At 52.0% G+C, this 26,594-nt stretch overlaps 1 protein-coding gene across 1 annotated transcript in view; it reads left to right on the forward strand.

Moving 5' to 3' along the window:
- The window catches only part of EPB41L1 (erythrocyte membrane protein band 4.1 like 1), a 50,717-nt gene that overhangs the window by 22,196 nt on the left and 1,927 nt on the right, over positions 1 to 26,594 (forward strand). Inside the window, exons 14-23 of the mRNA XM_088026765.1 lie at positions 2,165 to 2,269; positions 6,045 to 8,057; positions 8,571 to 8,678; positions 9,743 to 10,153; positions 11,940 to 12,044; positions 13,752 to 13,832; positions 19,324 to 19,410; positions 20,202 to 20,285; positions 22,307 to 22,387; positions 22,732 to 22,848. Coding sequence (XP_087882891.1) covers positions 2,165 to 2,269; positions 6,045 to 8,057; positions 8,571 to 8,678; positions 9,743 to 10,153; positions 11,940 to 12,044; positions 13,752 to 13,832; positions 19,324 to 19,410; positions 20,202 to 20,285; positions 22,307 to 22,387; positions 22,732 to 22,848 — 3,192 coding nt within the window. The remainder of the gene's footprint in view (positions 1 to 2,164; positions 2,270 to 6,044; positions 8,058 to 8,570; positions 8,679 to 9,742; positions 10,154 to 11,939; positions 12,045 to 13,751; positions 13,833 to 19,323; positions 19,411 to 20,201; positions 20,286 to 22,306; positions 22,388 to 22,731; positions 22,849 to 26,594) is intronic.

The raw sequence follows: 26,594 nt of genomic DNA on the forward strand, positions 1-26,594 counted from the left end.
CCTTTTTTCTTTTTTAAAGATTTTATTTATTTGAGAGAGGAGGAGAGAGAGAGAGAGCATGAGCGAGGGGAGGAGCAAAGGGAGAGGGAGAGGGAGAAGGAGACTCGACGCTGAACAGGGAGCTTGACATGGGACTCGATCCCACAATCCTGAGATCATGACCTGAGCCAAAATCATGAGTCAGATGCTCAGCTGACTGAGTCACCCAGGTGCCCCCCCCCGAACCCCTTTTAAAGTTGGAAGGACCCTCAGAACCTACTTGACTTAAGCTCATCACTTTACAGATGGGGCACTGAGGCCCCGAATGGGAACATACTTGTTCAGTGTCACAGCTGATAGAAGAGGGGCCAGAACCTGCTTTTCTTGTGTCCTGGCCATTGTATTTGCTGTTAAATCACAGCTGCCGGGAGCAAGACCAAATCATGGGAAAACCAGCATAGAGTCAACTGTGTATGTACTGCCCTCCAGTGCTTTGAAATTTAGTGATGCAGTCGTGACCTACAAAGTGAACATTTGATTGAATCAGTTCTCCCCATGGCCTCGACATGCCGGATAACAGGGCCTCGTCCAGTGAGGATGCTGTGGTAGTTTCCTGGCTGGTGATTCATGAAATGTGGGATGCTTTGAGGGCCTTTAAGTCCAGTGCTATGGAAGGAGGGCAGATCTGCAGCTACTGAGAGCCCCTGTGGTCACCCCTGGCACCCTGGGCTGGGCCATGGGGGCTGGTCTAGTGATCCAGGTACAGGCCCACTTCTCCGGCCCTGAGAGTCTTGACCACAGTGGCCTGGCAGTGGCTGAGGAAGAATGCAGAGGCTTTTGGAAGGGTGGGACTCTAGCAGAGCAGGGCAGGATGAACCCTGGGGAGCGGGCTGCAGAGCTTCCTGGTGCCTCAGAGCAGCGTGGCTTGGGAGTGTGCCCCACCTGCTGGTCATAGCTGGAACTGCTAGAAGAAGGGTCTTATTCAGAGGTGGGTCTGTTCCAACCCTTGCCCCTCACTGATGCCCCAAGAAGTGTAGTCCACTGCTGGAAAGAATTCTGGTCCAGGAGCTCACCTTGGAGCTATGGACCATTTAACTGGCTTCCAGGCCCCACTGGCATTAAGAGACCCTTGAAGATTTGGGAGATGGGGAGAAGCTGTAGACAAGGACTGGACTGGGTTCTTGGGTGAGTGATATCACCTCTCTGAGCCTTGCTGCCTAGTCAGCCCATCTAAAGGGGGACCAGAATCGCCATTCCATAGGGTTGCTGGGAAGGCTGAGTGAAATAATGGGTATAAAAGCACTTTATATAAACTAGAAAGTGCTGTACAGTCATGGGGCCGTTGCTTATGGTGACTGGAATCCCTGATTGGACTTTATGGAGGCTCTCCTGCAGGGCTGTGTCATCAGATGTCCTAGTGGCTTCCTCATATATTGTTGGACCTCATCTGGGCCAAGGGGAAAACAGTGGGAACTTAAAATAGGGACTCCAAACTTTATTTTTTTTAATATTTTATTTATTTATTTGAAGAGAGAGCATGAGCAAGGGGAGAGGCAGAGGGAGAGGGAGAAGCGGGCTCCCTGCTGAGCCAGGAGCCCGATGTGGGGCTCGATCTCAGGACCCTGGGATCAGGACCTGAGCCGAAGGCAGACACCTAACCGACTGATCTACCCAGGCGCCCAGGACTCCAAACTTTAAAGAAAAGTTCCCATTTGCCAAACCCAGATTTTCATTTCAAAGAGGACTTTTTGAAGGGCTAAGAGCCAAACGGCAGGACTGAACCATTGCCTAAACCAAAGACACCCAGGGCAGACTTGTAATCGGAGTCTGGATGGTATAGCTCCTCGGCCTCTTGATTGGGAGCCTCTTGAAGGAGAGTGGTATGTTTCCGCATCCCTCTTGAGTGAGGGCAGGGAACAAAGGGTCCGAAGGCACAGTGCTGGCTGGCAGCTGACCGTGGGCCTCCCTTCCTTAAAGGGCCACAAGGGGCAGCTCTTCTCTCTCTTGCCCCACTGGCCTGACCTAAGCCACAAACTCTTAAGGGTGTGGGACTTACAAAGCTGGGCTATTTACGGGCTCTGTGTGTGTGTCTCTCCTGCTTCCTCTCTCTCCCTTTCCTCCTGTCTCTGTCTCTCCTTCCCTTCCTCCCTCTTCCCTTTCCTCTGGCCCTGGGCCTCCCCTGCAGTCCCGGAGGACCCAGGACACCTCTCCACAGGACTTGGCACCTGAGCCTGGGACGGCCACAGGCTGGGAAGTGTTCACTCAGAAAAGCCTCGCAGCGTCTCCTGAGGTTACTGTCGGCACTTCCCCGCCCACACACAGCTACCCTAATGGTTTCAAGAAACCCCTTTCTCTGGGGTGAGGGGGGTGGACCAGGCTCTGCCATGCAGGTGGGAGCAGTGGGTAGCCCTTGTGTCCCCATGCTGTGACAAATGATTGTCCCCATTCCAGGGATCCATAAAGGGCCGGCCCCTCCCTCATCCATTGTTTCTCAGGAATCAGGACTGAGATCATATTCTGGAAAGACAGGATAGTTTGACTGGCTCTGGCTTCAAAGGGGAAGCTGAAACGATCTCCTTCTCTTGGGCCCTGACTTGAGAGGCAGGTTCTGACATCTAAACTTGAGATCAGGGGTCATGGCACCTAAATGCATTCTGCCCTGGGTCTTTTTGCCGTTCAGAAGCCTGAGTGAGGTCTAACAGTGGCTCTGTAGGGGAGGGCCCCGCATTCATCCTCCATCTTCATCTTCTCTAAGCTCCTCTTGACAGGCAGGTGAAAGTGGGCATCTTGCTCTAAGGAGCTTCCTTGGGGTTAAAGAGATGTTGGCCAGGCAAGTGTTCTAATGAGGAAGGCATTACTTCTGCACCCAGGACTGCAGCTGGCGGAGGGCTCTTGGGACTTGCTGTGTCCTGCTAGACATAGAATCCAGGCCCAGGGATGGAGGGCTGCATCTCCCTCTGTGCCAACAGCTCAGAGGCTGTCAGGATTAGAAGGTACTGGCCTACCGTCTGGGTGGAAGGTCCTTCTCCCTGAGATCTGACCCTCCCCTTTATGCGTACTATGTATGAGGGCATCTCCCTTTTTCAGTTCCCACGGAAAAATTTTCTAGCTGCTGAAAATGTGCTGAAACTGTAAAAGACATGAGTCAGCTACATAAGCGGTAAAACAGAAGTCACAGTTCTACTCTGAATTTTTCTTCAGTGTAAAACTAAAAACAACTACCAGCACAGGAGTCAACAGCATCCCAAGGTTAGGGAAATAGTGATGCCCTGGAGCACAGAGATGCTCCTAGAGCAAAGGACAGGTGCCCATACTCCCGGGGGGGAGGGGGGGCATGGGGTGGAGGGCCACAGGCGCTCTTCATCGGCATCCCTGCAAATTGTCCATCCAGCCCCTTCCACAGAGGGCGCTCTTGCCATTCTTCACAGCAGACCATTTTGGCTTCGGTCGCTTGTTGGGAAGGTTTCATACTGAATTAAAATCTGCCCTTCTGGATTACCTGTCTGTGGGCCTCACTGTGCCCGCTGTTCTGCTGGGCATCCTCCTCCAGAGTTCAGCACCTCCCCTCCCCCTGAACGCTCCTCCTTTCCTCAGAGGTTTCTCCCAGGGTGTGGTTTCTGGACGGCTCCTTGTCCTGCAGGGCCCAAAGTGTGACCCAGAGCCCCAGGTGGGGACTGAACAGCCCAGAGTCAGCAGAACCGCCTGGCTGGAGAGTTTCTCCTTTTGGTGGGTTGCGTGGGAATAGAGCTGGTGGGCGCCCTCCTCCAGCTTCTGCTCCTTGCTGCAGTACCTCCAGCTGGTAGCAGGGGGCGCTCTGAGCAGGCACTGACGGTCTCTCATACTGTAATCGGGTCAGGACGACTTTCAGACCAGCCCCCAGGGCTAGGTGCAGCGCCCCCAGTTCCTTGGTGCTAATGAAGTTTTCTCTCTTTTGTTCAGTCTTTTTTTCTCATCAGGGTGTTCACTGGTTAAAAGTAGAGCCTCCTCTTCCCTCACTGCACACTCTGTGATCTGTGCAAGTCACCATTGCTTCTGCAAACCTCAGTTTCCCCTTTGGAAATAAGGGCAGTAGTACCTGCTTCACAGGTTGCCATTTGGATTAAATTTAATAACTTTAGACAAAGGGCTGGCATTGTATGGCACAAATTAACTAAATATAAGTACGTGTTTCTTCTTCCTGTGGAACCTTTATATACTGTGCTGGTTTCCGCCCTACTCGGCCTAATTTCTAAGCTTCTAGTTTCTAGAAACTAGTTTCTAGTTAGACTTGGGGCAAGAATATTCCAGAAGGGGTCTCATTGACCATCTTTAGCCCTCATTGCCGGACTCATGATACCAGCACAAGCTGAAACGGGAGCCTTAGAAGAGAGTAGAAGAGAAAAGAGACCGGGCTTCTATAAGATCTCGAAGCACTTGTCGCTGGGATGGTTCAGTGGTGTTGTTCTGAGGCTTAGCAACCTGAAGTAAAATCCCGGAAACCTACGCCTGGGCCTTCCACCTTCCTCTGATCTCTTTTACCTGTTGGCAGGATTCTTTCAGTGAGGTTTGATTTCCTGAAAACCATGGAAATTTTGCTAACATGGATTGAGGCAGTGGAGGTAAGAGAGTTTACAGCCTCCTTGAACCTTCAGAATCCTTCACATCTTATGGGATCTGACAGACACCTCACCATGTCACAAGCAGAATCAGAGCACAGCCATTTACATCTCTCCCTTCCTGTGGGAACAGTTTCTGGCACATCTCACCATGGAGGCACTTCCCAGAACTTGGATTCAGAGACTGGATTCTAGACCTGCCTTTGCCCCCGGCTCCCTCTCTGACCTTGGACAAGGTGCTTACCTTTTCTAGGCCTCAGTTTCCACATCTGTGCCATAAGGGGCTGGAGTCAGAGCAGGGATTTCAAAGGAGGACGGTGCCTTGACACTGGCACAGCTGAGGCCTCCAGCTTCAACATGGCAGCCTGTCTCTGGGCTTACATGTTGGCCTTCCGTTGAGGTTTTATGTGAAGAAAGTATTCTGTGGTGGCAGTATGAATGCCAATGGCCTTCTGGCTTTTTTTTTTTTTTAAACAATTCTGAAGTCCATCATTTGCTCCTAAGTGTTGCTTAAAGGACTCTAGGAGAGATGGAGGGCTGTTTTGTCGACAGCTTGACAGTGCTACACTCTTATTGGTGCTTTTGACCAGTGATGATACTTGGGTCTTTATTTCCTTCCATGATGTCTTCTGGTCAGCCCTTTTCTACTCTTTCCATAGATTTTGTCAGAATTCTCCAAGAATAGGCCTTGGTATTCTTTTCTTTGGGAATGAACCCTACAAAATTCAAGCTGTTCAGTCCACTGTGGTGACTGGCACTGACCTCTTCAGCTGAGCATTTGGCATTTTTCATTCTCATCTCTTTCCTTCCCAGAAACTCTTGAGGAGAAGTCAGATTTCAGGCTGTGGCTCTTGGAACTTAATTCAGTGCTTCCCCTCTTGACATTAGATTGCAGTTGGGATCCATAGTCTATAGGTTGTGAGGTAAGTCAGCAAGGATCTCAGGCACTCTTTTCCTGACTCTACCATGAACTAACTTGACCTTAGGGAAGTCACTGACCTTCTCCAAGTCTCAGTTTACCCATTTGCACAATGAGGAACTTGGACTAGAGGATGTCTTAGGAGTTCTTTATGCTCTAACATTCAGAGATTCCATGTGATGTAAGTTACTTTCCCCTCTGACAAGAGCAATTATATTATTAAAAGAGAAAGAGGAAGAGTCCTGGCCCATCCGTGGATGTCCATTGTTCCATGATTCACATGGGGAGGGCGTGAGACCCCCATCCTATTTTACCAACTTGGGGCAGTGGTTGAGGGGAGTCGGTAAATAATTTGTTGGGTGCCTTGATGGGAAGGGGAGCCTTGATGAGGCTGACTGGCATTGTCATGCCTTCTCTCCCCCAGCCAGTTCTGGGGGACATGCTGACCTTTTGGTGGTAGATTGGTCCCTTCTTGCAGAGGAAAAAAAGTGACCCGTTCTTCAGGTGCCTGATATTTCATGTTAACTCTTCTTGCTCCAATTGAAACACAGGGTTCAGAGCATTGGGTATTTATAGAAAGAGAGTACACTAGGCCAGAAGAACTCAGCCTCCTAAAAGTGACCACCACTCAGCAGGAAGAAAGTAAGGCAGGCCTCGCAGATATCCTTGCTGATGGCAGACTCTCCAAGGTAGACGTCCTGGTGGACAAGTTCAAAGTCGAAGTGGCCACAGAAGAAATAGTGGGAGTTAGAAGAGCAAAGACCCAGCACCAAGGAAGAATGATTGCAAGCCCTGAAGACTTTGAGGCAATGTGGGAGGAGGGCCCCTGGGTCAGGAAAGGCCCAGAAGGGGCTTCTCTTGCTGCAGGCTGTGCACTGGCAGGAAACCTCCTTGAGGGCTCCCATTTGAGGGTGGGCACTGGGGAGGCCACCATCAAGAAGCGCTGGATCTCAGGTGGTCAGCTGGAGGGCCAGATGGAGCTGAGGAAGGAGCTGGAGGAGTTCCAGACTTGGGGAAGACCTGCTGCCTCGGGGACCAGGCTAGCAGAGGCCAATGTCCCTTCTCCAGCCTCCGACAAGGGAGGACTCCAGTCGTTTCTGCTGGACCCAGCCCAGTTGGAAGCCAGAGCTGACTCGAGTGATGAAACCGAACCTTCCTTTGCGGAGAGGAGCTTCTATTTGAACTATGGAGAGAAAGATTCTGAAGACCCACCTGTGGAGGAGAGGGAAGAGCACATGGATGCCCTTCCTGTTGACGAGACCAGGCTGGAGCGCTCAGAGAGGCTCCCGGAGAGCTCTGTGCTCACTTCCTCAGACCCACAGGGCCTTGCTGCAGCTTCCAGCAGGAGCAAGGACGAAGAGGGTGATGGCCATATGGCCCCCTTAGAGGAAGGGGCATGGTCCCCCAGGGACCACGGAAGACCAGATGGCCCAGAGGCCTTTGTTGAGCAGCTTGGTAAGGGACCCTCTCCAGGGCAGACATTTGCTGAGGACTGGGAAGAAGCTGGGCGGGGGGTGGAAGGAGAATTTAGCCACCCAGCATGCAACCTAAGCACAGAGGAAGAGGCCCCCAAGGGTGGAGATTTGATGGAAAAGGCTGAGAAAAGTTCCCCAGCAGGATGGCAGAACCACTCACCTCACAGAGAAGGGGGCATGCGCCCAGACCTCCCAGCCTGCGCCCTTCCGCGGACCACCCCTCCTAATGATGTCAGGAAGCCAACCAAGCCAGACAGAGCCAACTTCCTGCCCCAAGACAGGCGACTGGTGCACATCCCAACAGGAGAACCTGCGATGGAGGACAGAAAGGCCTCAGTGTTTCTTCAGATGGAAGTGATCGCCCCCCTCCCAGCTTCCCCTGATCCCTTTCAAGCTCAGGCAGCTCCGGAGGAAACTTCTCCAAGCCCAGCCCCTCGTGGGTCAGGGGAGCCTCCACAGCTTGGGGATCCTTTTGGAGAACAGTCCGCTGTGTTTCTCAAGCATGCCCATCCTTTTAAAGGGAGCCCAGAGCCCAAGGACCGAGTAGGACTGTCTGTGACCCCAGATGGAGGTGAGCGCCGGGCACCTCCCATTGCCAGCAGAAAGCCCAGACTTGTCTCTGAAGAAGCCAAGGGGGCTGTACCCCTGGGGTTGGTGTTCCCTTCAGGGAAGCAAAAGGGGATGACCTCTTTCCAGGCTGGGGGCCAAGAGGGCTCCCTGGAAGATATTAGCAAGACCTCAGTGGCCAACAAAATTCGGATCTTTGAGACCCATGGAGCTGAAGCTCGCCGAGCGAGTCAAGGTGAAACAAGGGCCCTCATGAGCGAGTTGTCTTCAGAGGCCTCCGTGGGTCAGGTAGAGCAACAGCGGAATAAGCTTCTGGACCTGGGCTTCGTCCAGCTCCAGTCCCCAGGGGACTTTGCTGGCCCCAAAGCCACCCATTCCTCAGTGACGTCGCTGGCTCCCAGACACTTCAGGGTGGGCATTGCTACCACATCCCCCCAGGAAGAATGCACGGACCTCGAGCTCATGTCCCCCGATTCGGGCTGCGAAACTGCGCTGGAGGAAACCACCGGGGGCACTGGCCACGTGAGCCCCCGCCCCCACCACTGCCCCTCCCCCGCTGGGGGAGCCGACCGCATGCTCCGTAGCTCTGTAGAAGCATGTTTCAGGGGCCCCTCGTCATCACTGCGATCAGAGGCTGCTTGTCCATTCCTATGAGTTCTCTTCCCTACACAGGCCCGAGGGTAGCCCGGGCGGAATGACGGGTTCATCTGCTTGGCCCCTGTTAGCTTAGCCACAGAGACCCTCGGCTTTTGGTGTGACCTGGCGCCCAGTGGGTCACACCGCCCCAGTGGAGAAGGTGGCATCAGCGCCAGCCGACTACATACTTGCTTTGCCTTGCTGCCCCCACCTGCTGGGCTCCTACCTGTTTTGCTTGGCTTGTCCAATGATCTTCCTTCATCTTTTCCCTTCCCTGGTTCTCCTGCCTTGGGGAAGCTGACAGGCCAGAGGTTTCCATCCTTCACTTCTGGTTCCCTCTTGGTCCCACTGCCAAGTTCCTTTCTGCCTCCTTAAGACTAACTATCTTCTCTAATCCAGAACAAATCCGGAGATGCGGTCAGGGAAGAGAAGCCCATCACCAGCTTAGCAGCAAACCCCCCTGGAAAAGGGGGGCGCCTGAGATTCGCCAGCCCCTCGGGCCCTCAGGTCTCTGCAGCCCCCCAGTGCCCTGATGCCCCGGTCATCTTTACCTGGCCAGGGTGCATCGCTGCCTTCGACTCCCACCTGTGCTGGCAGTGCCTCTGTGGCAGCTCAACTCTCGCTTGTCTGGAATGTGTCCTCACACCTCTCAACCTTCCAGAAACTGGCTAAAATGGAAGCTAAGTTTAGCAAGTGAATCTCTTAAGTGCACTGAATCTCTAGAACCTGAAGCCAACTACTTAAAAAAAAAAAATATTTGGTGGGTGTTAGACTGGGCTTTAAAAAGACTGTCCTGGAACAGCCAAAAATGTGCATGTGGTGTTTAATCCCCGACAGGCCAGTTGAGAGGTATGTATGCGGGACAAGACTTGCTGGTTCCCCTCCAGCAGTTCCTTGGCCTGCCGTTGTCAATTACACTGATGGGACTAGAACCTCCACTCGGTGGCCTGCCCGCTCGCCCCTCCTGGAGCTCAGGGCTGAACTGATGTAGCCCCCGGCTCCCAGGAATTAACCCATATTGTTCCTCCCCCTAGACGATACTGCCCCCTCCCACAGAGACTCAGTGGAATTGACAAACCATGTTGGCTTCCTCTTTGTTTCTCAAAGCTCTTGGCTCTAGCCTCCCTGCCTTCCCATCCCGGGTTTCCCTAAATCCCTGGGTCTCCCCTCCTTGGTTTCTGTCTCTCGATGCCCACTTGCACGGATGGGCCTGGGTCCGGGCTCCCATCCCTGCCTTGCACACAATGCCGCTTCTGATAAGCTCCCAGTTCCAGACCTTGGATGGGGCTTCCTGTCCAGAACCAACTGGCGGGATGTTTGCTTTGTACTTGCTTTGGCCATCAGCGGGAGACCCTCGGAGAGGAGCGTTCCCCACTCTTGAGAACTCTGCGGGTTTTTCAAGCTTGTTGTCATGTCAAGGAACCTTTCCGGGAGTGTTTTTCGTTTCCTGACCTGCTCTTCTATTTGAGACACTGAAACGGCCCCAAGGTTTCTTCTGTCATTCACCATCTTGCTTTCTCTCTCTCTTCCCACCCCACACCCCCGTTCCTTTGATTTTTATCTGGCCATAGAGAGCAGGGCTAAGGGAGGGCTCAGAGGAGAAGGTCAAACCGCCTCGTCCCAGGGCCCCAGAGAGTGACACAGGAGACGAGGACCAGGACCAGGAGAGGGATGCGGTGTTCCTGAAGGACAACCACCTGGCCATTGAGCGCAAGTGCTCCAGCATCACGGTCAGCTCCACGTCCAGCCTGGAGGCTGAGGTTGACTTCACAGTCATTGGTGACTACCATGGCAGCGCCTTCGAAGACTTCTCCCGTAGCCTGCCTGAGCTCGACCGAGACAAAAGCGACTCAGAGACCGAGGGCCTGGTGTTCTCCCGGGATCTCAACAAGGGGGGCCTCAGCCAGGAAGACGAATCTGGGGGCATCGAGGATAGCCCGGATCGAGGGGCCTGCACCACCCCAGATATGCCCCAGTTTGAGGTATAGTGGAGCATCCTGGAGACCTGGGCCCGGCGGGCACTGCATGTTCAGAGGGCCCCGGGCCATCTGTGAGAAGACCAAGCCACCAGCCTGCAGCCCAGAGCCCCTCAGCCTGAAGCTCTGTCTCGTGTTGCATGACTGTCCCTCGCAGAAAGCATGGTTCTGTGCTCGCATGTTTGCCATCTTGGTTCACCCCTAACATGCACTCCTTGGCGTTTTAACCCTGTGACCCCATCGCTTGCCCGAGGTCAAGTGATGCCAGGCGATCTGGTCTTACTCGCCTCCTCTCCCTGTCTGTGTTGCATGGCACCTGCAGAGAGCATGTGCTTGTGGACTCGCCTGCGGCCTGGCCTGAAAATCGATGGTTCTTACTGATCCTGGCCCGGCTCCTCTCCCCGGGGCCTGGGCTTCCTGGCGGAAAGGGCAGCAGTCTGAACCCATCTGGCCCTGGGGTCTCGGGGTAGCAGCAGAAACTCCTAGAGAGGAGGAAACAGCATCACTGAGGGGGACACGGGGATTGACTGTGTCTGGGTCCCTCTGCTTTGTGTCCTTCCTTCAGAGGGTCTTTGTCCTGTGATTCCTTCGCCCTCTCAGCTCTTGCAGCCCCTGCCTGCCTCCCACCACACTCTCCTCTCTCCCATGTTCCGGGCTTTGAAATGTGAGCTCATCTACTCTGGGCATCCACTCCATGCTCTACCCTCTGGGTGGAAAGTTTTGCATCCCTTTCTCTGCCTTGCAAACTTGTCATGTTCCAGGACCAAGTCCAGATATCACTTTCCTAGCAAATGCTTTCCTGACCACCTTGCGCAGAAGTGTTGCTCCCTCCACAGCCCCCTTGCTCTGGAATGTTTCTGCTCCCCGGCATCGTCCTAGGTAGTCAGGTCAGTGGCTGCCAGGCCCACTGTCCCCCTGGGGGCAGCTCCTCTAAGCCTGCACATGCCAAGCATTAATAGATGATTAACTGGATGAATGGCTAGATCTCATGGTTACAGTAATCTATAAGAATCCCTCTCACTACCCTCCCAACCAGATGGCAAGCTATTTCATTCATTCATTCCGCTCACATATGCTAATAGCCACATGAACTGACATTGCTGGAGGAGTTTGAAGAAACTGATCATTTAACCGGAGACTAATAGACTAGAGGTTGAAAACCGGTGGCCCCAGGCCAGATCTGGCTAGCAGATGTGTTTTCTTTGACTTTGATTGAAAAATTGGGACATGGAATATAAAATCCGTAGGTGGTTTTTTTTTAATCATTAAAAAAAAATCAGATGATCCAAGTCATTCAGAGGCCATGGCTGCCGTTGGCCAAACCTGAGTGGAACCCTTGTGTTCTCCTGTTCACCGCAGTTCTCAATAAGCCCGCTGCACCCCTTTACATCTCCTGCCTGCCCCCCCCCCATTGGCCCCCAGGTGTGTGACTCCTCTTCTCAAGAACAGTTCAAATGAAGCAACTGGGAGGCGGCAGCATAATCACTGAATTCAGTGACAGGTATATAAGGACAGTACTTAGTGGGGGGCCCGGCACAAGCCCAAAACTAGCTCACAGCCACCGGGAGGTTATGTGGTGGCGGGGTCATGAGCAGCCTTTCTGAGTGCTGTTGGTGGCTCTGGCTATCCCCTTAGGCTGTCTGGGACGGCTTGCTTGGCCTCTTTGCCCGGACCTGTGTGCCCTTCCAGAGACCCAGCCAGCTGCAGGGATGGAAGATACGCTACAGTGGCCCGTGAGTAGGAATCATGCAGAGGCTTGGGTTATGGAGTGTCCTCCCTCATCTCCCTACAGCCCGTGAAAACGGAAACCATGACGGTCAGCAGCCTGGCCATTAGAAAGAAGATTGAGCCTGAGGCTGTCCTGCAGACCAGAGTCAGCACTATGGACACCAGCCAGGTAACCTGGGCCTTCCATTGCACCCTGAGCATAGGTATTGGACATTTAAGGGTGGGGTCCCCACCAAGGCCAAGCCCCGTGGCCAACTCTTGCCACTCCGGCTTCCCCAGAGCCTCCATGTTAACCTGGATGCTCTTCTGAGCTTCATTATCCTCCCTGAGCTCTGGGGGTGGGCGGTGGAATGAGTTCCTGTCCTGGGTAGACCACACCTCTTACAGCCTCGATTTCCCATCTCTGAAATGGGAACGATCATGTCTCCCTGTCCTTCTGGGAGTGCTGTAAGGACTAGTAGCGAGTGGACTAGACTGTGGCCTTCAGATTGCTTGAAGGAGTTGGAAAGGTTTCTTGAGGTATCCCAAGGGCTGCTTTGGGAGAGAGAGGGAGAGATCCCAATCCAGCTTTTGTCAGAACGACTCATACTGGATCATTTTTTTAACACATGGGGGTTCCATATCATTGGCAAAATGAACAAACTGAGAAAAAGATTTAAAAAAAAACATTTGTCTTAGCAAGATGAAACATACTTGGTACCCTGGACAGAGCAGTCCGAAAGACACACAGGTGCGCTATGGGCATACGGGTGCACAGAGCATTGCTGAGGTTCCTCTTGTGGTTTTTGGTTTTTAAACTTAGAACCTTGAGATTGTAGGTCTGATAGATGCCCTCTTGGTTCCTCCTGGCCAGAGGAGCTGCACTGCCGGGGGTGGAGACTAGTCTGCGTTTCAAGAACTAAAGTGAGGCGTAAACCAACACAGTGTGGACAACTGTGTCGTTTCCAGAATATTTTTCTTCCCCGATTGTAACATGCACAGTGGTCTCTGTGTCAGCTGGTGCAGTGGCCAAGACGCTCGAGTTGTAACGAGCCGTGTGATCTCAAGCCACACGCCTCCTCTGTGGCCTATTTTGTTTTAGTGGCCGGTGTTTTGTTTTGTTTTCGTATGGAGAAATATAGAGAAAACTAAAAAAGGCCCCAAAGTCAACAGCCCAGTAATCCTTATTGACGACAAAACAAAACAGTGACAAAGTGTTCACAGTTACGAAATTCGAACAAAACAGTTTGAAATGTTTCTTGTAATTCTTCCTAGGAAAAAAAAATCTATGCATATCTCATATATACACTTACATCTCAAGATGGCAGAATTTTACACGGAAGAGGTCCTCTTTTACACCTCACCCTTTTTTCTTAATGACTGTCTTGGAGATCATTCCTCGTTGCCATATGTGGGCCCACCTTACTCTTAGTCCCACTTAGGAGCGGGTCCTGACTTAACCTGCAGTCTTCCGTCAATGGACCTGTGGCTGTTTTTGTCTTTGGCAGTTAACGATGAATGCTTCCGTGGACTTCTTTGTTTGTACTTCTTGGCAAAGTTTTCAGAATTGATATCCAAAGGATGAACTCCCGGCCGTGGAATCACTAGGTTGAGGAATACATGCATTGAGATTTGCATAGGGTTTGCAAAATTATCTGGGATTTTTTTTTTTTTTTTACTTTTTTCAAATAAGATGATTCAGACGAACTGGGGGACCTGTGAGGACCCCCTGTAACTCTGTGTGTGGATGAGCCCCCCCCCACCCACCCACCAGTGCATGTGTACTCACACAGCCCGTCCGTCTGTAACTGGGAATGCCACCTACCCAGGAACGGATGCTGCAGGTACATGCGGTGTGCGCACTCTCTCTCTCTCTCATGACGTCTCTGGCCAGCAGGTTGATGGGACTGCCCCAGGGGGAAAGGAGTCCATAACAACTGCTCCCTCCATCACCACGGAGACCATATCGACCACCATGGTAAGTAGGACCCAAGAGACTTCCCTGTCTGACTATCCCCCTTGCCCTCAAACAGCCAGATAACAGTGTCACATCACCGGCTGTCTGGAGCGGTCCTCCTCTGCCCTCCCTGCGTCAGGCACGGGACATAGAGTCGATCTCTTCTTGTCTGGCATCATCCAGTCAGACCTCAGTTTTCCAAATTGAATAATGTGGGTTGTGGAATCCCTGAGGCTCAGTTATCCGGACCATCTCAGCCACAGCAGGGGTAAGGGAAGGATGGTACCATTCGATTATTTGATTATTGGCAAGGTGTGAGGATTGAACTTGAAAGTCCCTGACAGACCCTGGCCACTGTGCGGTTTCTCATGTCTTGGGCCACTTCCTTCCTCGGTCAGTAGATGGCGTACAGTGAACCTAAATTGGAAGCTCAGGATTTTGGACCATCTCCTAAGACTCTGGTTCTGCTACCTAGGTGCTGTCTGACCTGTGAAGAAAGGTCCTTGGCCTCAGGTGTCTTCATCTGTAAAATGGGAATAATCCCCATTCTGCCTAGTTCATAGGTTTGTTTTTTTTTAAGATTTTATTTATTTATTTGAGAGAGAGCACAAGCACAAGCTGGGGGGGCGGGCAGAGGGAGAAGCGGACTCCCTGTTCAGCAGGGAGCCCAACCTGGGGCTCGATCTCAGGACCCTGAGATCGTGACCTGAGCCGGAGGCAGATGCTTAACTGACTGAGCCACCCAGGCGCCCCTGGTTCACAGGTTCTTAAGAGAGTCCAGTAACGTCAGATCCTTTAATGACACAGACCAGATAGCATTAGGCACCCAGGCTGTGTCATGATTCAGGGTGCCAAGAACCATGCATGGGTGATCTCACTGAGTCCTCAGAAAAACTGGAGGGGATTCTCTTTTTTTCTGCACCCTTTACAGATGAAGAATCTGAAGTGCAGAGAGGTAAGGTGACTTCATAAGGTCACACACCTAGTACGTGGTAGAGCCAGGTCAAACCCAGAAGCTTCACTATGCACCTGCACCCTAACCACTCTGCACCCTCATCCCGACCACTGTGAACACTGGCCACTGGGGGTGGGGCCGGGGCTGGGGCTGGATCTGTCTCAAGCTGGTGGAAAGTTGTTTTCAAATGCTTTCTCTTGCCAAACCCCTGATAGACACCTAGGAAGGGAATTGCGTTTTAGACTACCCAGCAGGTAGGTTTTGAGCAAACAAAGACAAATAACTCCAAACCGGTTACCAGCTTGCACCCTCTTTCCTGGTCACTCTGTCCGACCCCTCCCTCAGTCCTCCACATGGCATCGGGACGCTTCTAGGGCTAAATTTAAGTTCATACTATGGTGAGTAGGCAGTTACATCATTCATTTACCCACCTACCCACCCACCCATCCATCCATCCGTTCATTTCTTCCAAAAACATTTCTTAGTCTCTGTTGCCTGCCTGATTCGCGGAATACAGAGTTGAAGGAAATATACTGCCTGCAAGAAGTCATTTGTTCAAGTAATGATCACAGGCACGTGTCATTGTTTAGGTCCTGGGCACACAGTGGTGAACAAGGCCCAGCTCTCCCATGTCCTGGCAGGATGACCCCTGGGCAAGTTACCTGAACCTCTCCAAGCCTCAGTTTCCACTTCTGTAAAAGGGGGTGATGGGGAGCAATAATAGCACATCCCTCAAAGGGTTGACCCAAGGAGGGACCGAGGTAATCTGTGCAAAGGCATGCCTGGCACATAGTAAGGGGTCTGTAAATGTGAGCTGCTTTCTTTTCTCTGCCTTCATGAAACAGAGCTGCTTTCTTTTCTCTGCCTTCATGAAAATGATAATGCTTTCCGAGGGGGTGCAGGGAGAGGTATGGGATGACACCCCTGCCAGGAGGGCTGAGTGGGCTTTACCTCGGCAGGGACATCGGAGCCATCCTTCAAGGATAAATGACGGTGTGGCCACAGCAGAAGGCGTTCTAGGCAGTGGGGACAGCAGGTGCAAAGGCAAAAGGTTGGGAAGGAGCAGAGCATTTGGGGAAAGGCAGGTGGTCAGTGAAGCAAGATGTCAGGTGTGTGGAAGAGGAGTGGGGGGGGGGGGAGGAGAAGAGGCTGGAAAGGTGGGCTGGGCCAGGGCGTGAAGGGCCTCAGATGTCACGTAGGAAGTTCACACTTCATCCTGGACGCAGTGGGGCATCAACTTTTGATGCGGGGGTGTGATGTCATCAAACATGTGTTTCTGTGTTTTAGGAAGATTTACCGTGGCAACTCTATGGGTCGTCACTAGAGGAAAAAATTCCCTCCTGTCCTCCCTCCCTCCCTCCCTCCTTCCTTCCCTCGGCAAATATTTGTTGAACGTTGTGCCCGGTGCTGTGAGCCTGGTGCTGTGAGCCCGGCACTGAGGAAGGCAGACAGCACCCGAGCCCGCATGCCATTGGCAGAAACATAAAGAGAGGCAGGGAGCTGGTTTAGGGGCTGCAGCGGAGCCCGTGTGCAAGGAGGTGGATGCTGAGTAGGGGGCAGGGTTAAGGGATAACTGGAGGGAGGAAGGTGCAGGATTTGGTCAGTGACAGAATGTTCGGGTGACAGGACAAGATGGGCTGGTGACCTAGCCCTAACCTAGGCATTCTTGAAGCGCAGTCCTGGGAACCTTTAGAAAAGCAAATCTCTGCACCCCTCCCCCCAAACCTATCAAATCAGAAACTCTGGGACAGGGCCCAGCTGTCTGTGCCACCCCTCAAGTCTGAGTAGCTCCGAAGCAAACAGAGAGCCCTGGAGGGGACTGTTCTTTAGTGGCAGGTATGTGTCGGGTGGCGGGGGGGGGGGGGCACTGAATTCCATGTTGGATCTGATGAGTCCAAGGTGCCTGTGGGGCGTTTCCAGGCGGAAATGTCGAGGGGACAATTGGTTTTAAAGGTCTCGGTTTCAAGAAAGATCTGGGCTGTCGTTGAAGAGATAGGGGACAGTGGCCGTGGGAGAAAGCCTTGAATGGCTGAGGTGGCCCCGGGAGAGGGTGGTGAGGAAGAGAGCCCTCAGCTGGAGGGAGGAAGGGTCCAGAGCCCAGATGGTGGCATTGCCCTGGCCAGGGAGAGAAGCCACACCTCCTGGAGGCAGGCAAGAGGACTGCCCGAAGATAAAGGGGAGGCAGGCAGAGCAGATGGTGCCTTATTTCGAACGAACTGTGTCCCCATTAGTGGTCTCTCTTTTCAGTGTGAAGATGGAGGTGAAGCTTCGTCTGGGACAGAGGGAGCAGAGGGAGAAGAAGAGGCTTTGGGGGAGAATTGCCTGGAGTGACAGTAGGACTGTCCTAGGCTGGCAGGAAGGAAGCATGGAGCCCAGAAGGCTGCCCCCACCCTTTTTGGGGTTCAAGTGTAGTTGACATACAACGTGACAAGGGTTTCAGGTGTACAGCTCCGTACAGTATGCCGCCCTCACCCCGAGTGTAGCTGCCATCTGTCCTCAACGCAGCCTTAGTTCAGTGCCCCTGACTGTTCTCTGTTTCATGCCCGTGACCTGTTCATTCCAGAGCTGGAAGCCCGCACCTCACACTGCCCTTCACCCCCGGCTGCTCATCCCTCCACCCCGTCCCCTCCGGCAACTCCCAGTTCTCTGTATTTATGATCTGTTTGTGCTTTTTCCATTGGTTTGTTTGGTTTTTGAGGTTCCACATAGAAGTGAAATCGTATGGCATTTGTCTTTGTCTGACTTATTTCACTTAGCATCGTACCCTCTAGGTCCATCCATGCTGTTGCAAATTGTCAGATCTCATTCTTGTTTATGGCCGAGTGAGAACATTAGAGATCACATCTTCCTTATCCATTTATCTATTGGTGGACACTTGGGCTGTTCCCATATCTTGGCTATTATAAATAACGCTGCAATAAACATAGGGGTGCGTGTATCTTTTCAATTAATGTTTTTGTTTTCTGTGGGTAAATACCCAGTACTGGAGTTACTGGATCCTATGGTATTTCTATTTTTAATTTTTTTTCCGAGGAAGCTGCATACGGGATTTCCACAGTGGCTGCCATCCCACCAACAGTGCACGAGGGCTCACTTTTCTCCACATCTGCGCCAACACTTGTTGTTTTTTGTCTGTTTGAGACTAGCCTTTCTGACAGGTGTAAGGGGATATCTCGTTGTGGTTTTGATTTGCATTTCCCTGCTGATGGGTGATATTGAGCATCTTTTTGTGTCTGTGGGCAAAACTGCCCATTTTAAGGCCTGCTGCCGGGCCACATTCTGGGACTGCATCTGAGAAAGTTGCTTACTGTGGGAATGCCAGGTAACAGGTCACTGCCTCAGTTGGAGGCAGGCCCGGGGGGGTTAGGCAGGGCAAAGGCAGAGGGGCTTCCATCCTTAGCTGTCCCCTGACAGCCAGAGGTCCACATCTAGTACTGTGCACAGACCAGGACCGGCGTTCAGCTGCTGGGGGGCTGCAGAACAGACCCAGCTCTGGGCCCCTGGACAGACAAGGGTGAGCCCAAGATGGTGCGGTAAGCGGGAGGTAGAGGTGGGCGGCCAGGCCCCCCGCCAGACATGGGGCAGGAGTCTCTGGCAGTTAGAATCCACCATAGGACCAGGAGAGCTGCTCCAGGGTAAGAGTTCTGAGGGCAGAGTATTGTTGCACGTTGGGCTTGGAGTCTGACGAACATGGGTCTAAATCCGCGCTCTGTCACTCACTCGCTGGTGGACGTGAATAAGCCACTTGACATTCTCTGGCCTTCCAGTTTCTCAACTCTGAAACAGGAATATTAAAACAATTTCCTGTGGTTGTTCCAAGGATTAAATGAGATAGTGCATCCTTAGCATAATACTGAGCACATAGCAAGTACTCAGAAGTAGGTATTACTACGTTGTTAGTAGCCAGCCTATGTTCCTATGTTTATCCTAAGATTGACATTTGCAAAGCCCTTTCTCCTCTGCTAACCTCATAATGTTTCTGTGGGAGTTGGGCAGGGTGTCTTTTTATAATATTTTTAGAGCAGTTTATTTTTTTAGAGCAGTTTCACGGCAAAATTGAGAGGAAGGTACCCCATATGCTCCATATATGGGGATATATACAGAGAGATTTCCCATATGCTCCTCGGCCCTGCACACGCACAGCCTCCCCCATAATCAGCATCCCCTACCAGAGTGGGGCATTTGTTACCACTGACAGGCCGACATTGCAGGGGCCCATGGAGAGGAGGTGGCTGTGCCCCAGCTCACGTGGCTAGAACATGGCAGGGCCAGGACGAGAGCCTGAATGTCTCCCCTCCTTTGTTAGTGCTTCCTGAGAGCAAAACCGTGTCTTGTTCACCAATGTCCCTAACCCCAGGCACTCTCAATGTTGAACGGGTGAGTGGGTGAGCGAGTGGGAGAGTAAGTATGAGAGCAGGTGTGTGTGTGAGCATGTGAGCCCGTGACAGTGTCACTCCTCCGCCTCGTGGCCATGAGAGCTACACGGCTGTGGGCTCTGGCCATCCTGGGGGCCCACCCACGTGAGAGCTGGCCATCTGAGCACTATTGTTTCCCCAGGAGAACAGTCTCAAGTCCGGGAAGGGGGCAGCCGCCATGATCCCAGGCCCACAGACGGTGGCCACGGATATCCGTTCTCTTTCTCCGGTAAGTGGGTAGGGCCAGCTCAGGCTAGGGGACTCTGTGCTGAGAATGCGGTTCACAGGTGGCCCTCAGCAAGTGCAGCATAGAGCCCAGTGGGCTGCCCTTTGAAGCCCAGCGCCAGGAACCTGGATCGTTCTCAGATGCCCGCAGGGCTCCCTTGTGCCCACCAGAGTCTCATCCATCGCCTCCACCCCCCACATACACACACCAGAGGGCATCACAGTGTGAGGGTGAAGCAGTCCCCCTCCTTGGTGGTGCCTGTGATGGGACAGCTCGTTTGCATCTGCTCTCCTTACTGACCAGGAGGAAAAATGGACTAGGAGTCCAGAGGCTTGCACTCTGGATGTGGCTCTGTCCGTGGCTCCCCTGGGCCTCAGTCTGTCACTGTGAGGTCTCTTGCATCTCCTGCATTCTCCAAGTCTGTCCTAGCCCCGGAGCCCACATATTCCCGGCTGTGACGGGGTGGGGGCTTGGGAGGGCTCTGTTTCCACCCTGAATCCCCTATTCATTCTTCTAAGATGCCAGGATTCTTAAAATCTGGGGTCTTGTTAGGATTCTGGGCCACGGGAACCTTGGGTTCTAGGAATCTGAGAGTCAACGGTTTGAGAATTTCATGGGTCTAGCCTTCTGAAGATTCCAGTATTCCTGAATTCTTAGAATCAGTGATTTGAAGCCTCTTCGCTTCCAAACTTCACCTTCGTGGGGCCTCCTTGGCTTACCCCCCCCCGACACCCCCCCTGCAGAGCCCAGTGTCCTTACCTGACCCCTGGGTGGGGGGTGGTTATATTCTGCAGATCATCGGGAAAGATGTCCTCACCAGCACGTACGGCGCCACCGCGGAAACCCTCTCCACCTCCACCACCACCCATGTTACCAAAGTGAGTAGCAGCAGGGCGCCGTCTGCCCCCAGCCTGGCTGTGGGGCTGGGGAAGGTTATGGCTATTGCTGTGCCTTTTATCGTGGACACAGAAGACCTGTGGTGGTCTAGTTTCTGGAGTGCTGTGCGCTTTGTTCTGTACTACGGGTTGTCCTAGGCACAGACCCTGCCCTTCAACGTCGACAGCCAGGCTGGCGGGGGGCAAGACCACGTCACCTGAAGTAATTCTGAGCCATGGCATTTGCGCCTTATGGACCTTAAGTGCTGGCAGAATTTAGAAGGGGTGATGTAAGGGAGCCTCAAAGAGTGAGGAGGGGTTGTCTGGGAAAAGTGGAATTTGTGCAGGGTCTTAGGAAGCCAGGTAGTACTCGTGAGGGAGGAGAAGACAGATGCAGATGTTCTAAGCGATGCAGAAGACGGGAGCAGAGACTGTGTATGTGTTTATTTGTTCACTGAGCGGATGTTAGTGAGCGTCAACCTTACGCCCGCCTCTGTGCAAGGGGTGCTGGCGGCAGCTGCCGGTGATCCATGTTTGTGGGAACAGAGACAGTGGTCTCCATCAGGGAGGAAGAGCATGCAGGGGGCGTAGCTGTGGGGAATTGGGGTGGACTGGAGGCAGGGGAAGACAAGGAGAGACAAATGAGACAAATCCCAGGACAGATGTGACTATGAAGGGTCTAAGAGCCTTTTTTAACTGGGGAGTGACCCAGTGCAAAGAGGTTTAAGGAGAAGAGATTAGGTCCACAAGGATGCGCAGGTAGATGGGAGAAAGAAGAGAGAGAGAGAGAGTCACGGAATGACTAGGTTTGGGGGGCCTGGACCAGGCTCTGAACCACAGTGTGGGGGAAGGAAGAGGCAGGGCCACGGGAAGGGGTCACTCCCTAGGCGTCAGCTGTGACTCAGCCAATGAGCACAGAGGGCTGGGGGCAGGCTGGCCAAGCATCTCCATGCCTGAGTGGCCAGGAGGGAGGCAGGAGGGGGCCCAGGCCAGAAAGGGAGGCCTGGAGGAGAGGGGCTGGGGAGGCAGGTTGAGGTTGAGGTTCTGCTGAGTCATCCGAGGGAGAAGCCTGCTGGCCCTCCCGTGCACACACCGACCCAGCCCTGCTCCCTCCTGTGGGTGCAGGACTCCTGCTGGACTCAAAACCTTTGCACGTTCCCCAGAAAGCGCCTCCCCCCCCCGCCACTCTCACCAAAAGCATTTGTGAGCAATGTTGACTTCACTGAAAGTTTTATGGGAAGGTTTTCCATCACACACGCCACTGCATACAGCTCAGAAAACTCTTCTTCCCAAAGTTTCTCCCCTCCCTGACAACAAGGAGCCCCCTTCTGTCTGTCTGCTCCTGCTGGGATTTCCCTCAGCTACCACTCTTCCTTGATATGCCAAGCAATTAGGTCCTTCCCCATCTTCTACTTCTAAACTTGCGCCCAAACTCTGCCCTTTCAGAAAACAGTGGAGGTTCTAAGTATTACCAACGCAGTTTTCTCTTGTAGTATTGTTTGAAGTCATTTAAGATAGAAGATTGTCACCATTCACATTTCATTCATGTGTTCATTCAACAAATCTGCATTTAGCACCTGCCCTGGTCAGATTGGACGGTGGGGAGAGGTGGAGGGGATACAGAAATGAACAAAATGCAGCCCCTGCCCTTGAGCTCCAGCCTAGTGAGCCAGACCCGGTCACACACACAAGGTCAACGTGAGGCAGAGAGCCCTGGAAACCGCGCAACAGAGACAGACTTGGTGCTCGGGGAGTACCAAGGCAGGAGGGGGGCAGGGTCACCAACCGGGATCAGGGAGACATGACTGGAGCTGGGCTTGGAAGACCTAGAGGGGGCAGTTGGTAGTTGGGGGAGTGGTGGCCACAGGCAAGACGTGCCATCTAAAGTCCCAAAACCAGAAGAGGGAGCCAGGAGAGAAGGTGACTGCTGGTTCCAGCCTCGCCCTTGAGGGGTGCTTTGGATGGGTGCCCTGTCACAACCCCGCGGGACCCAGGGCTGACCTTACCGCCCTCTCACTCTACAGACTGTGAAAGGGGGGTTTTCTGAGACGAGGATCGAGAAGCGGATCATCATCACTGGGGATGAAGATGTTGATCAAGACCAGGTATGGGGGTAGGGAACACTGTTCCCAGGGGCCCTGCCCAGTCCCCAGTCCCTCCCATATTGGGTCACCCATGGACAGCTGCCCTTGTGGGCAGAGATGAAGTCCACCTCATGCTGATCCTTGTTCAGACAAGGAGACCCAAATGAACCCCAAAGGAAGAGACATAGAATGGGAGCCTGAAGGAGCCAGAGGCCCTGAGCTCTGGGCTCTCCCTTTAACTCTTTGACCACTGCCCCTCCCTGGGCCCATTTCCACAGCTGTACACGAAGGGGCTTGTCAGTCTCCATGGCCTCTCCTGTATTTGATATCCTGTGGTTCCTCACTTTGTTGCTCTTTTCTACCAGGCCCTGGCTTTGGCCATCAAGGAGGCCAAACTGCAGCATCCTGACATGCTGGTAACCAAAGCTGTCGTATACAGAGAAACAGACCCGTCCCCAGAGGAGAGGGACAGGAAGCCACAGGTAAGCCCTCTGAGTCTCAGCAGCCGGGAGAGGGAGGAGGGAACCGTGGTAAGATCTTTTCAGGGTCGTTTCCATCTGAGAGTCTGTCAGGTGGCTTGGTCCCTAGCACAGTTTTAAGTGCCCACATTCCTGGTCTGTGGCTCAAAGGAGAGAAGTAGCTCCCCCAGATACAAATCAGAGTGGGGGATGGCGGGGGAAGACTGGTTCCTTGGCTTCTTGGGGGTTTCAGGCCCCAGACCCAGAAAAGTATATCTGGAAGTGATAAGGACAGGGAGAGAGGGTTGATAGCAGGTCCTGAGGTGGGACAGCTGGAGACAAGCATAGCCTCACTCGCCATTACCTAGAAATTTGGAGCTAGAAAAAGGCCCCTCAGGCCCAGGGCCACCTTCCTGTCCCTGAGTCTCTGCCTCCATCACAGGTCACTGGATATTGCTAAAGAGGAATATGATGCCCAGAGTTCTCAATCCCATCTGTGTTGCTAGATTGCAAACCCTTGACTTCTCAGGCTACCCTGGGCCAGAAATTTACTTTTCTGTTTCCTTATGGACAGACCATCCATGCCTTGCTGAACAAGAAGAAGGAGATGGTGCTATAGCGGATAGGGGCTTTTATTAGCCTAAATTGGGGGAGGGGTTCTTCTGGTCCCTCTGGAAATTGACTAAATTTTATCAGGCCTATAAAACAAAATCTCACAGACATTGAGTTGAGTGGGAGAATTCTATACAAGTTCAAAAGTAGGCCAGCTAATCAATGATGGCAAAAGTCAGAATAGTGCTTAGTTCCAGGATGTGATATTGACAGGGAGGCGTCACAAGGGAACCTTTGAGGGTGCTGGAAATGTCAGCATCTTGAACGGGGTAGGTCACATGAGTGTATACATACATAAAAATGTGTCGAGCTGTATGCTTGGATTTGTGCTCTTTACACGTCTCATACGTTGTACCACAATGAAAAAAAGAACTCATCTCAAAGACCTACACGGAGTAGATCTCCTTTTTGCCCTCTTCCCTGATGAATGAGACCGTGTTTTCTAGAGATACAAGAATGTGGATCACCACCCCTTTCCTGTCAGAAGAAAAAGCACTAAAACATTTCCTGCCACTTTGAAAGGCTGCCAAACCCTGGTCTAGACTGTGCCGTCCAACAGAACTCTCTGCAGCGATGGACATGTTTCCTTTGTATCATGCAACACACATGGCTATTGGGCACTTGAAATTGGCTAATCTGAAATCAGATTGCTTTAAGGGTAAAATGCATGCAGGATTTTGAAGACTTAAGATGAAAAAAGGCATGCACATGTCTCAATAGTGTTTCTATTGATTACATGTTCAAATGATCATGTTTAGGTGTATTGGGTTAAGTAAAATATATTATTAAAGTTCATGTCCCCTGTTTCTGTTAACTTGTTTCAAGGTAATTTTAAATTTAGAATTTTTATTTAGAAATGAAAAGTTTCTATCTAGAAGATTTAAGTAAATTAGAAATATCTAGAAAATTTAGCAAATACTGTCTAGAGAAATTTAAATGCCATACATGGCTCTCGTTTCTATTTCTGTTAGACAGCACTGCTCTAGAAATATAAGCTGGTCATAGGCAGAGCCTACCTCCCAGCCTTCCTCAGGCTTCCGTGCAAATTGTGCCTCCTGTCCACTCCATTGTCCAGTTACTCTTGCTTTTCCTCCCCCAGACCTCTGAGTGGTAGTGCACTGGCAGCATCACCTGGGGGAACTGTGGCCATAAAGTCTGATTTAGAAGGACTGGACTGGGCCTGGGCATCTGTATTTATATGTTGGTCCTTAGGAAGTCCATGTGCAGCCACTGGTGCAAAGAATTCTGTGCTGGCTCCAATCCCAGCCATTCCCCCGTGGGCATGCAGTTTCCTCACTTGCAAAATGAAGAGATGGGGCAAGCGCCTTCCAGGCATGGACTTCTGGCTGTTTATTTGCTTTCCTCGAGTACCTGTAACGTGTTTCTCCTGTTTTTTTCCTTTTCCTATCTTGTTCCTCCCCATCTTCCCCGGAGCATTTCCAGCCAGTCCTCCAGGCTCCTGCCTTCCCATTTTCCCTGGCCGCTCAGAGCTCTAGTCCTTGCCGCCACATCCTGCCCCCCCCAGCCCTCCCCCCGCACCCCTGCCACTGTGCAGCCTTTCACATCTGCCCACTTGGCGGGTCTCATGCGTCCTCCTCGCCCCTCTGTTAGTTCTTCCTTTGATGCCATTGTCCCACACAACACCATTCTCTCTGTCTCTCCTCTCTCTCTCTCCAACCCCCTCCTTCTTGCTCTCCTTCTTTCCCTCTCTCCCTCTCTCTCCTCGCTCTCCCTTCCTCTATCTCTCTCTCTCTCCTTCCCTCTCTTCCTGTCTCTCCTCTCCCTCTCCCTGTCACATTCTTCTGTAAAGGTCACCTTGTTCACGTCACCCTGGAAAGACAGAAGTTTCTCCCTTGCCTTTTCTCTCCACATGCTTTGCCACTACTTGGGAACCACCTTTGACCCCCTAATCTTGTCAGACTCACTCATTCTGGGGGAGAGGTCTTCTCTGAATTTGAAAACTCTTTTTTAAAGTGTTTGAAACATGTCAGACTGATGGATGGATGTATCTTGGTAGCCCAAGGAAAGATCTGGAATCCTACAAACCTGGATTCAGTCTCAGCCCTGCCTGTTATTAGCAATGTGACTTCCAGCAGATTATTTATCTCTGCACTTTGCTCATCAGCTAGTGGTCAGCAACCATAATCACAGTGATAATAATTGCTGAAATGTATGGCGTGTTTCCACTATTCCAGGCACCAGGCCATGCACTTGACCTAAGTATTGTCATCTGCTCATTCTCACAAATGAGGAAACTAAGCCCCTGAGAGGTTAGGTGACTTGCTCAGAGCCATAGGGCTGGATGCGGGAGTCAAAGCTCATCTATGAGACTCCAGAGCCACCCTGTGGTCCTAACTTCCTTATCCTGTAGGGTTGGTGAGGTCATATATATATAACAGTACTCAGCACAGTGCCTGGCACATAGTATGTGCTCAGTAAAAGCGAAGGTTGATTCTGATTACTATCAACACAAAGTAAGCTAACAAAACACTGCACATTCGGAATCTGATGTAATAAACTGAGAAGAATAAATTATAATATGGCATTGTTTAGATGTCCCTGGCACTTCTGAAGTGTGTAAAGGCTTCTGAAGACATCCCACATTGTGTGTACACTGAGCTATAGGACTTAAAGTGCAGCCTGCCACTGTTAAAAAAAAAAAAAAAAACAACACCTCAGGTAGTTAGCAGAATTAAGTAGAAAGAACACACCCAGGCTTTGGGGCCAGAAACTCCTTGCTAGCAGTTTGCCCAGAGGAACCTCCCTGGGCCTCAGTTTCCTCATCTACAGTTAACCTAGAAATTAGAGCTGCTATAAGAATTAAACATCTGTGAGTGTCTTAGTTTGGGCTGCTATGACAGTACACCATAGACTGGGTGGCTTAAACAATGCACGTTTATTTCTCCCAATTATGGGGGCTGGAAAGTCCAAGATCAAGGTGCAAGTGGCTGTCTTCTCTGTCGGTCCTTACATGGAAGGGAGCACAAAAAGGAGAGAGAGAGAGAGAGAGAGAATCTCTCTTGTGTATCTTTTTATAAGGGCATTAATCCTATATATGAGGGCTCCACCCTTATAACCTAAGTACCTCCCGAAGACCCCCAACCCCTCACATTGAGAATTAAGGCTTCAACGTATGCGTTTTGGTAGGGGGGGCACAA

The sequence above is a fragment of the Eumetopias jubatus genome, unplaced genomic scaffold (assembly GCF_037043125.1).
Source record: "Eumetopias jubatus isolate StellerSeaLion01/CBP00866 unplaced genomic scaffold, mEumJub1_p1.0 scaffold_9, whole genome shotgun sequence".
Lineage (NCBI taxonomy): Eukaryota > Metazoa > Chordata > Mammalia > Carnivora > Otariidae > Eumetopias > Eumetopias jubatus.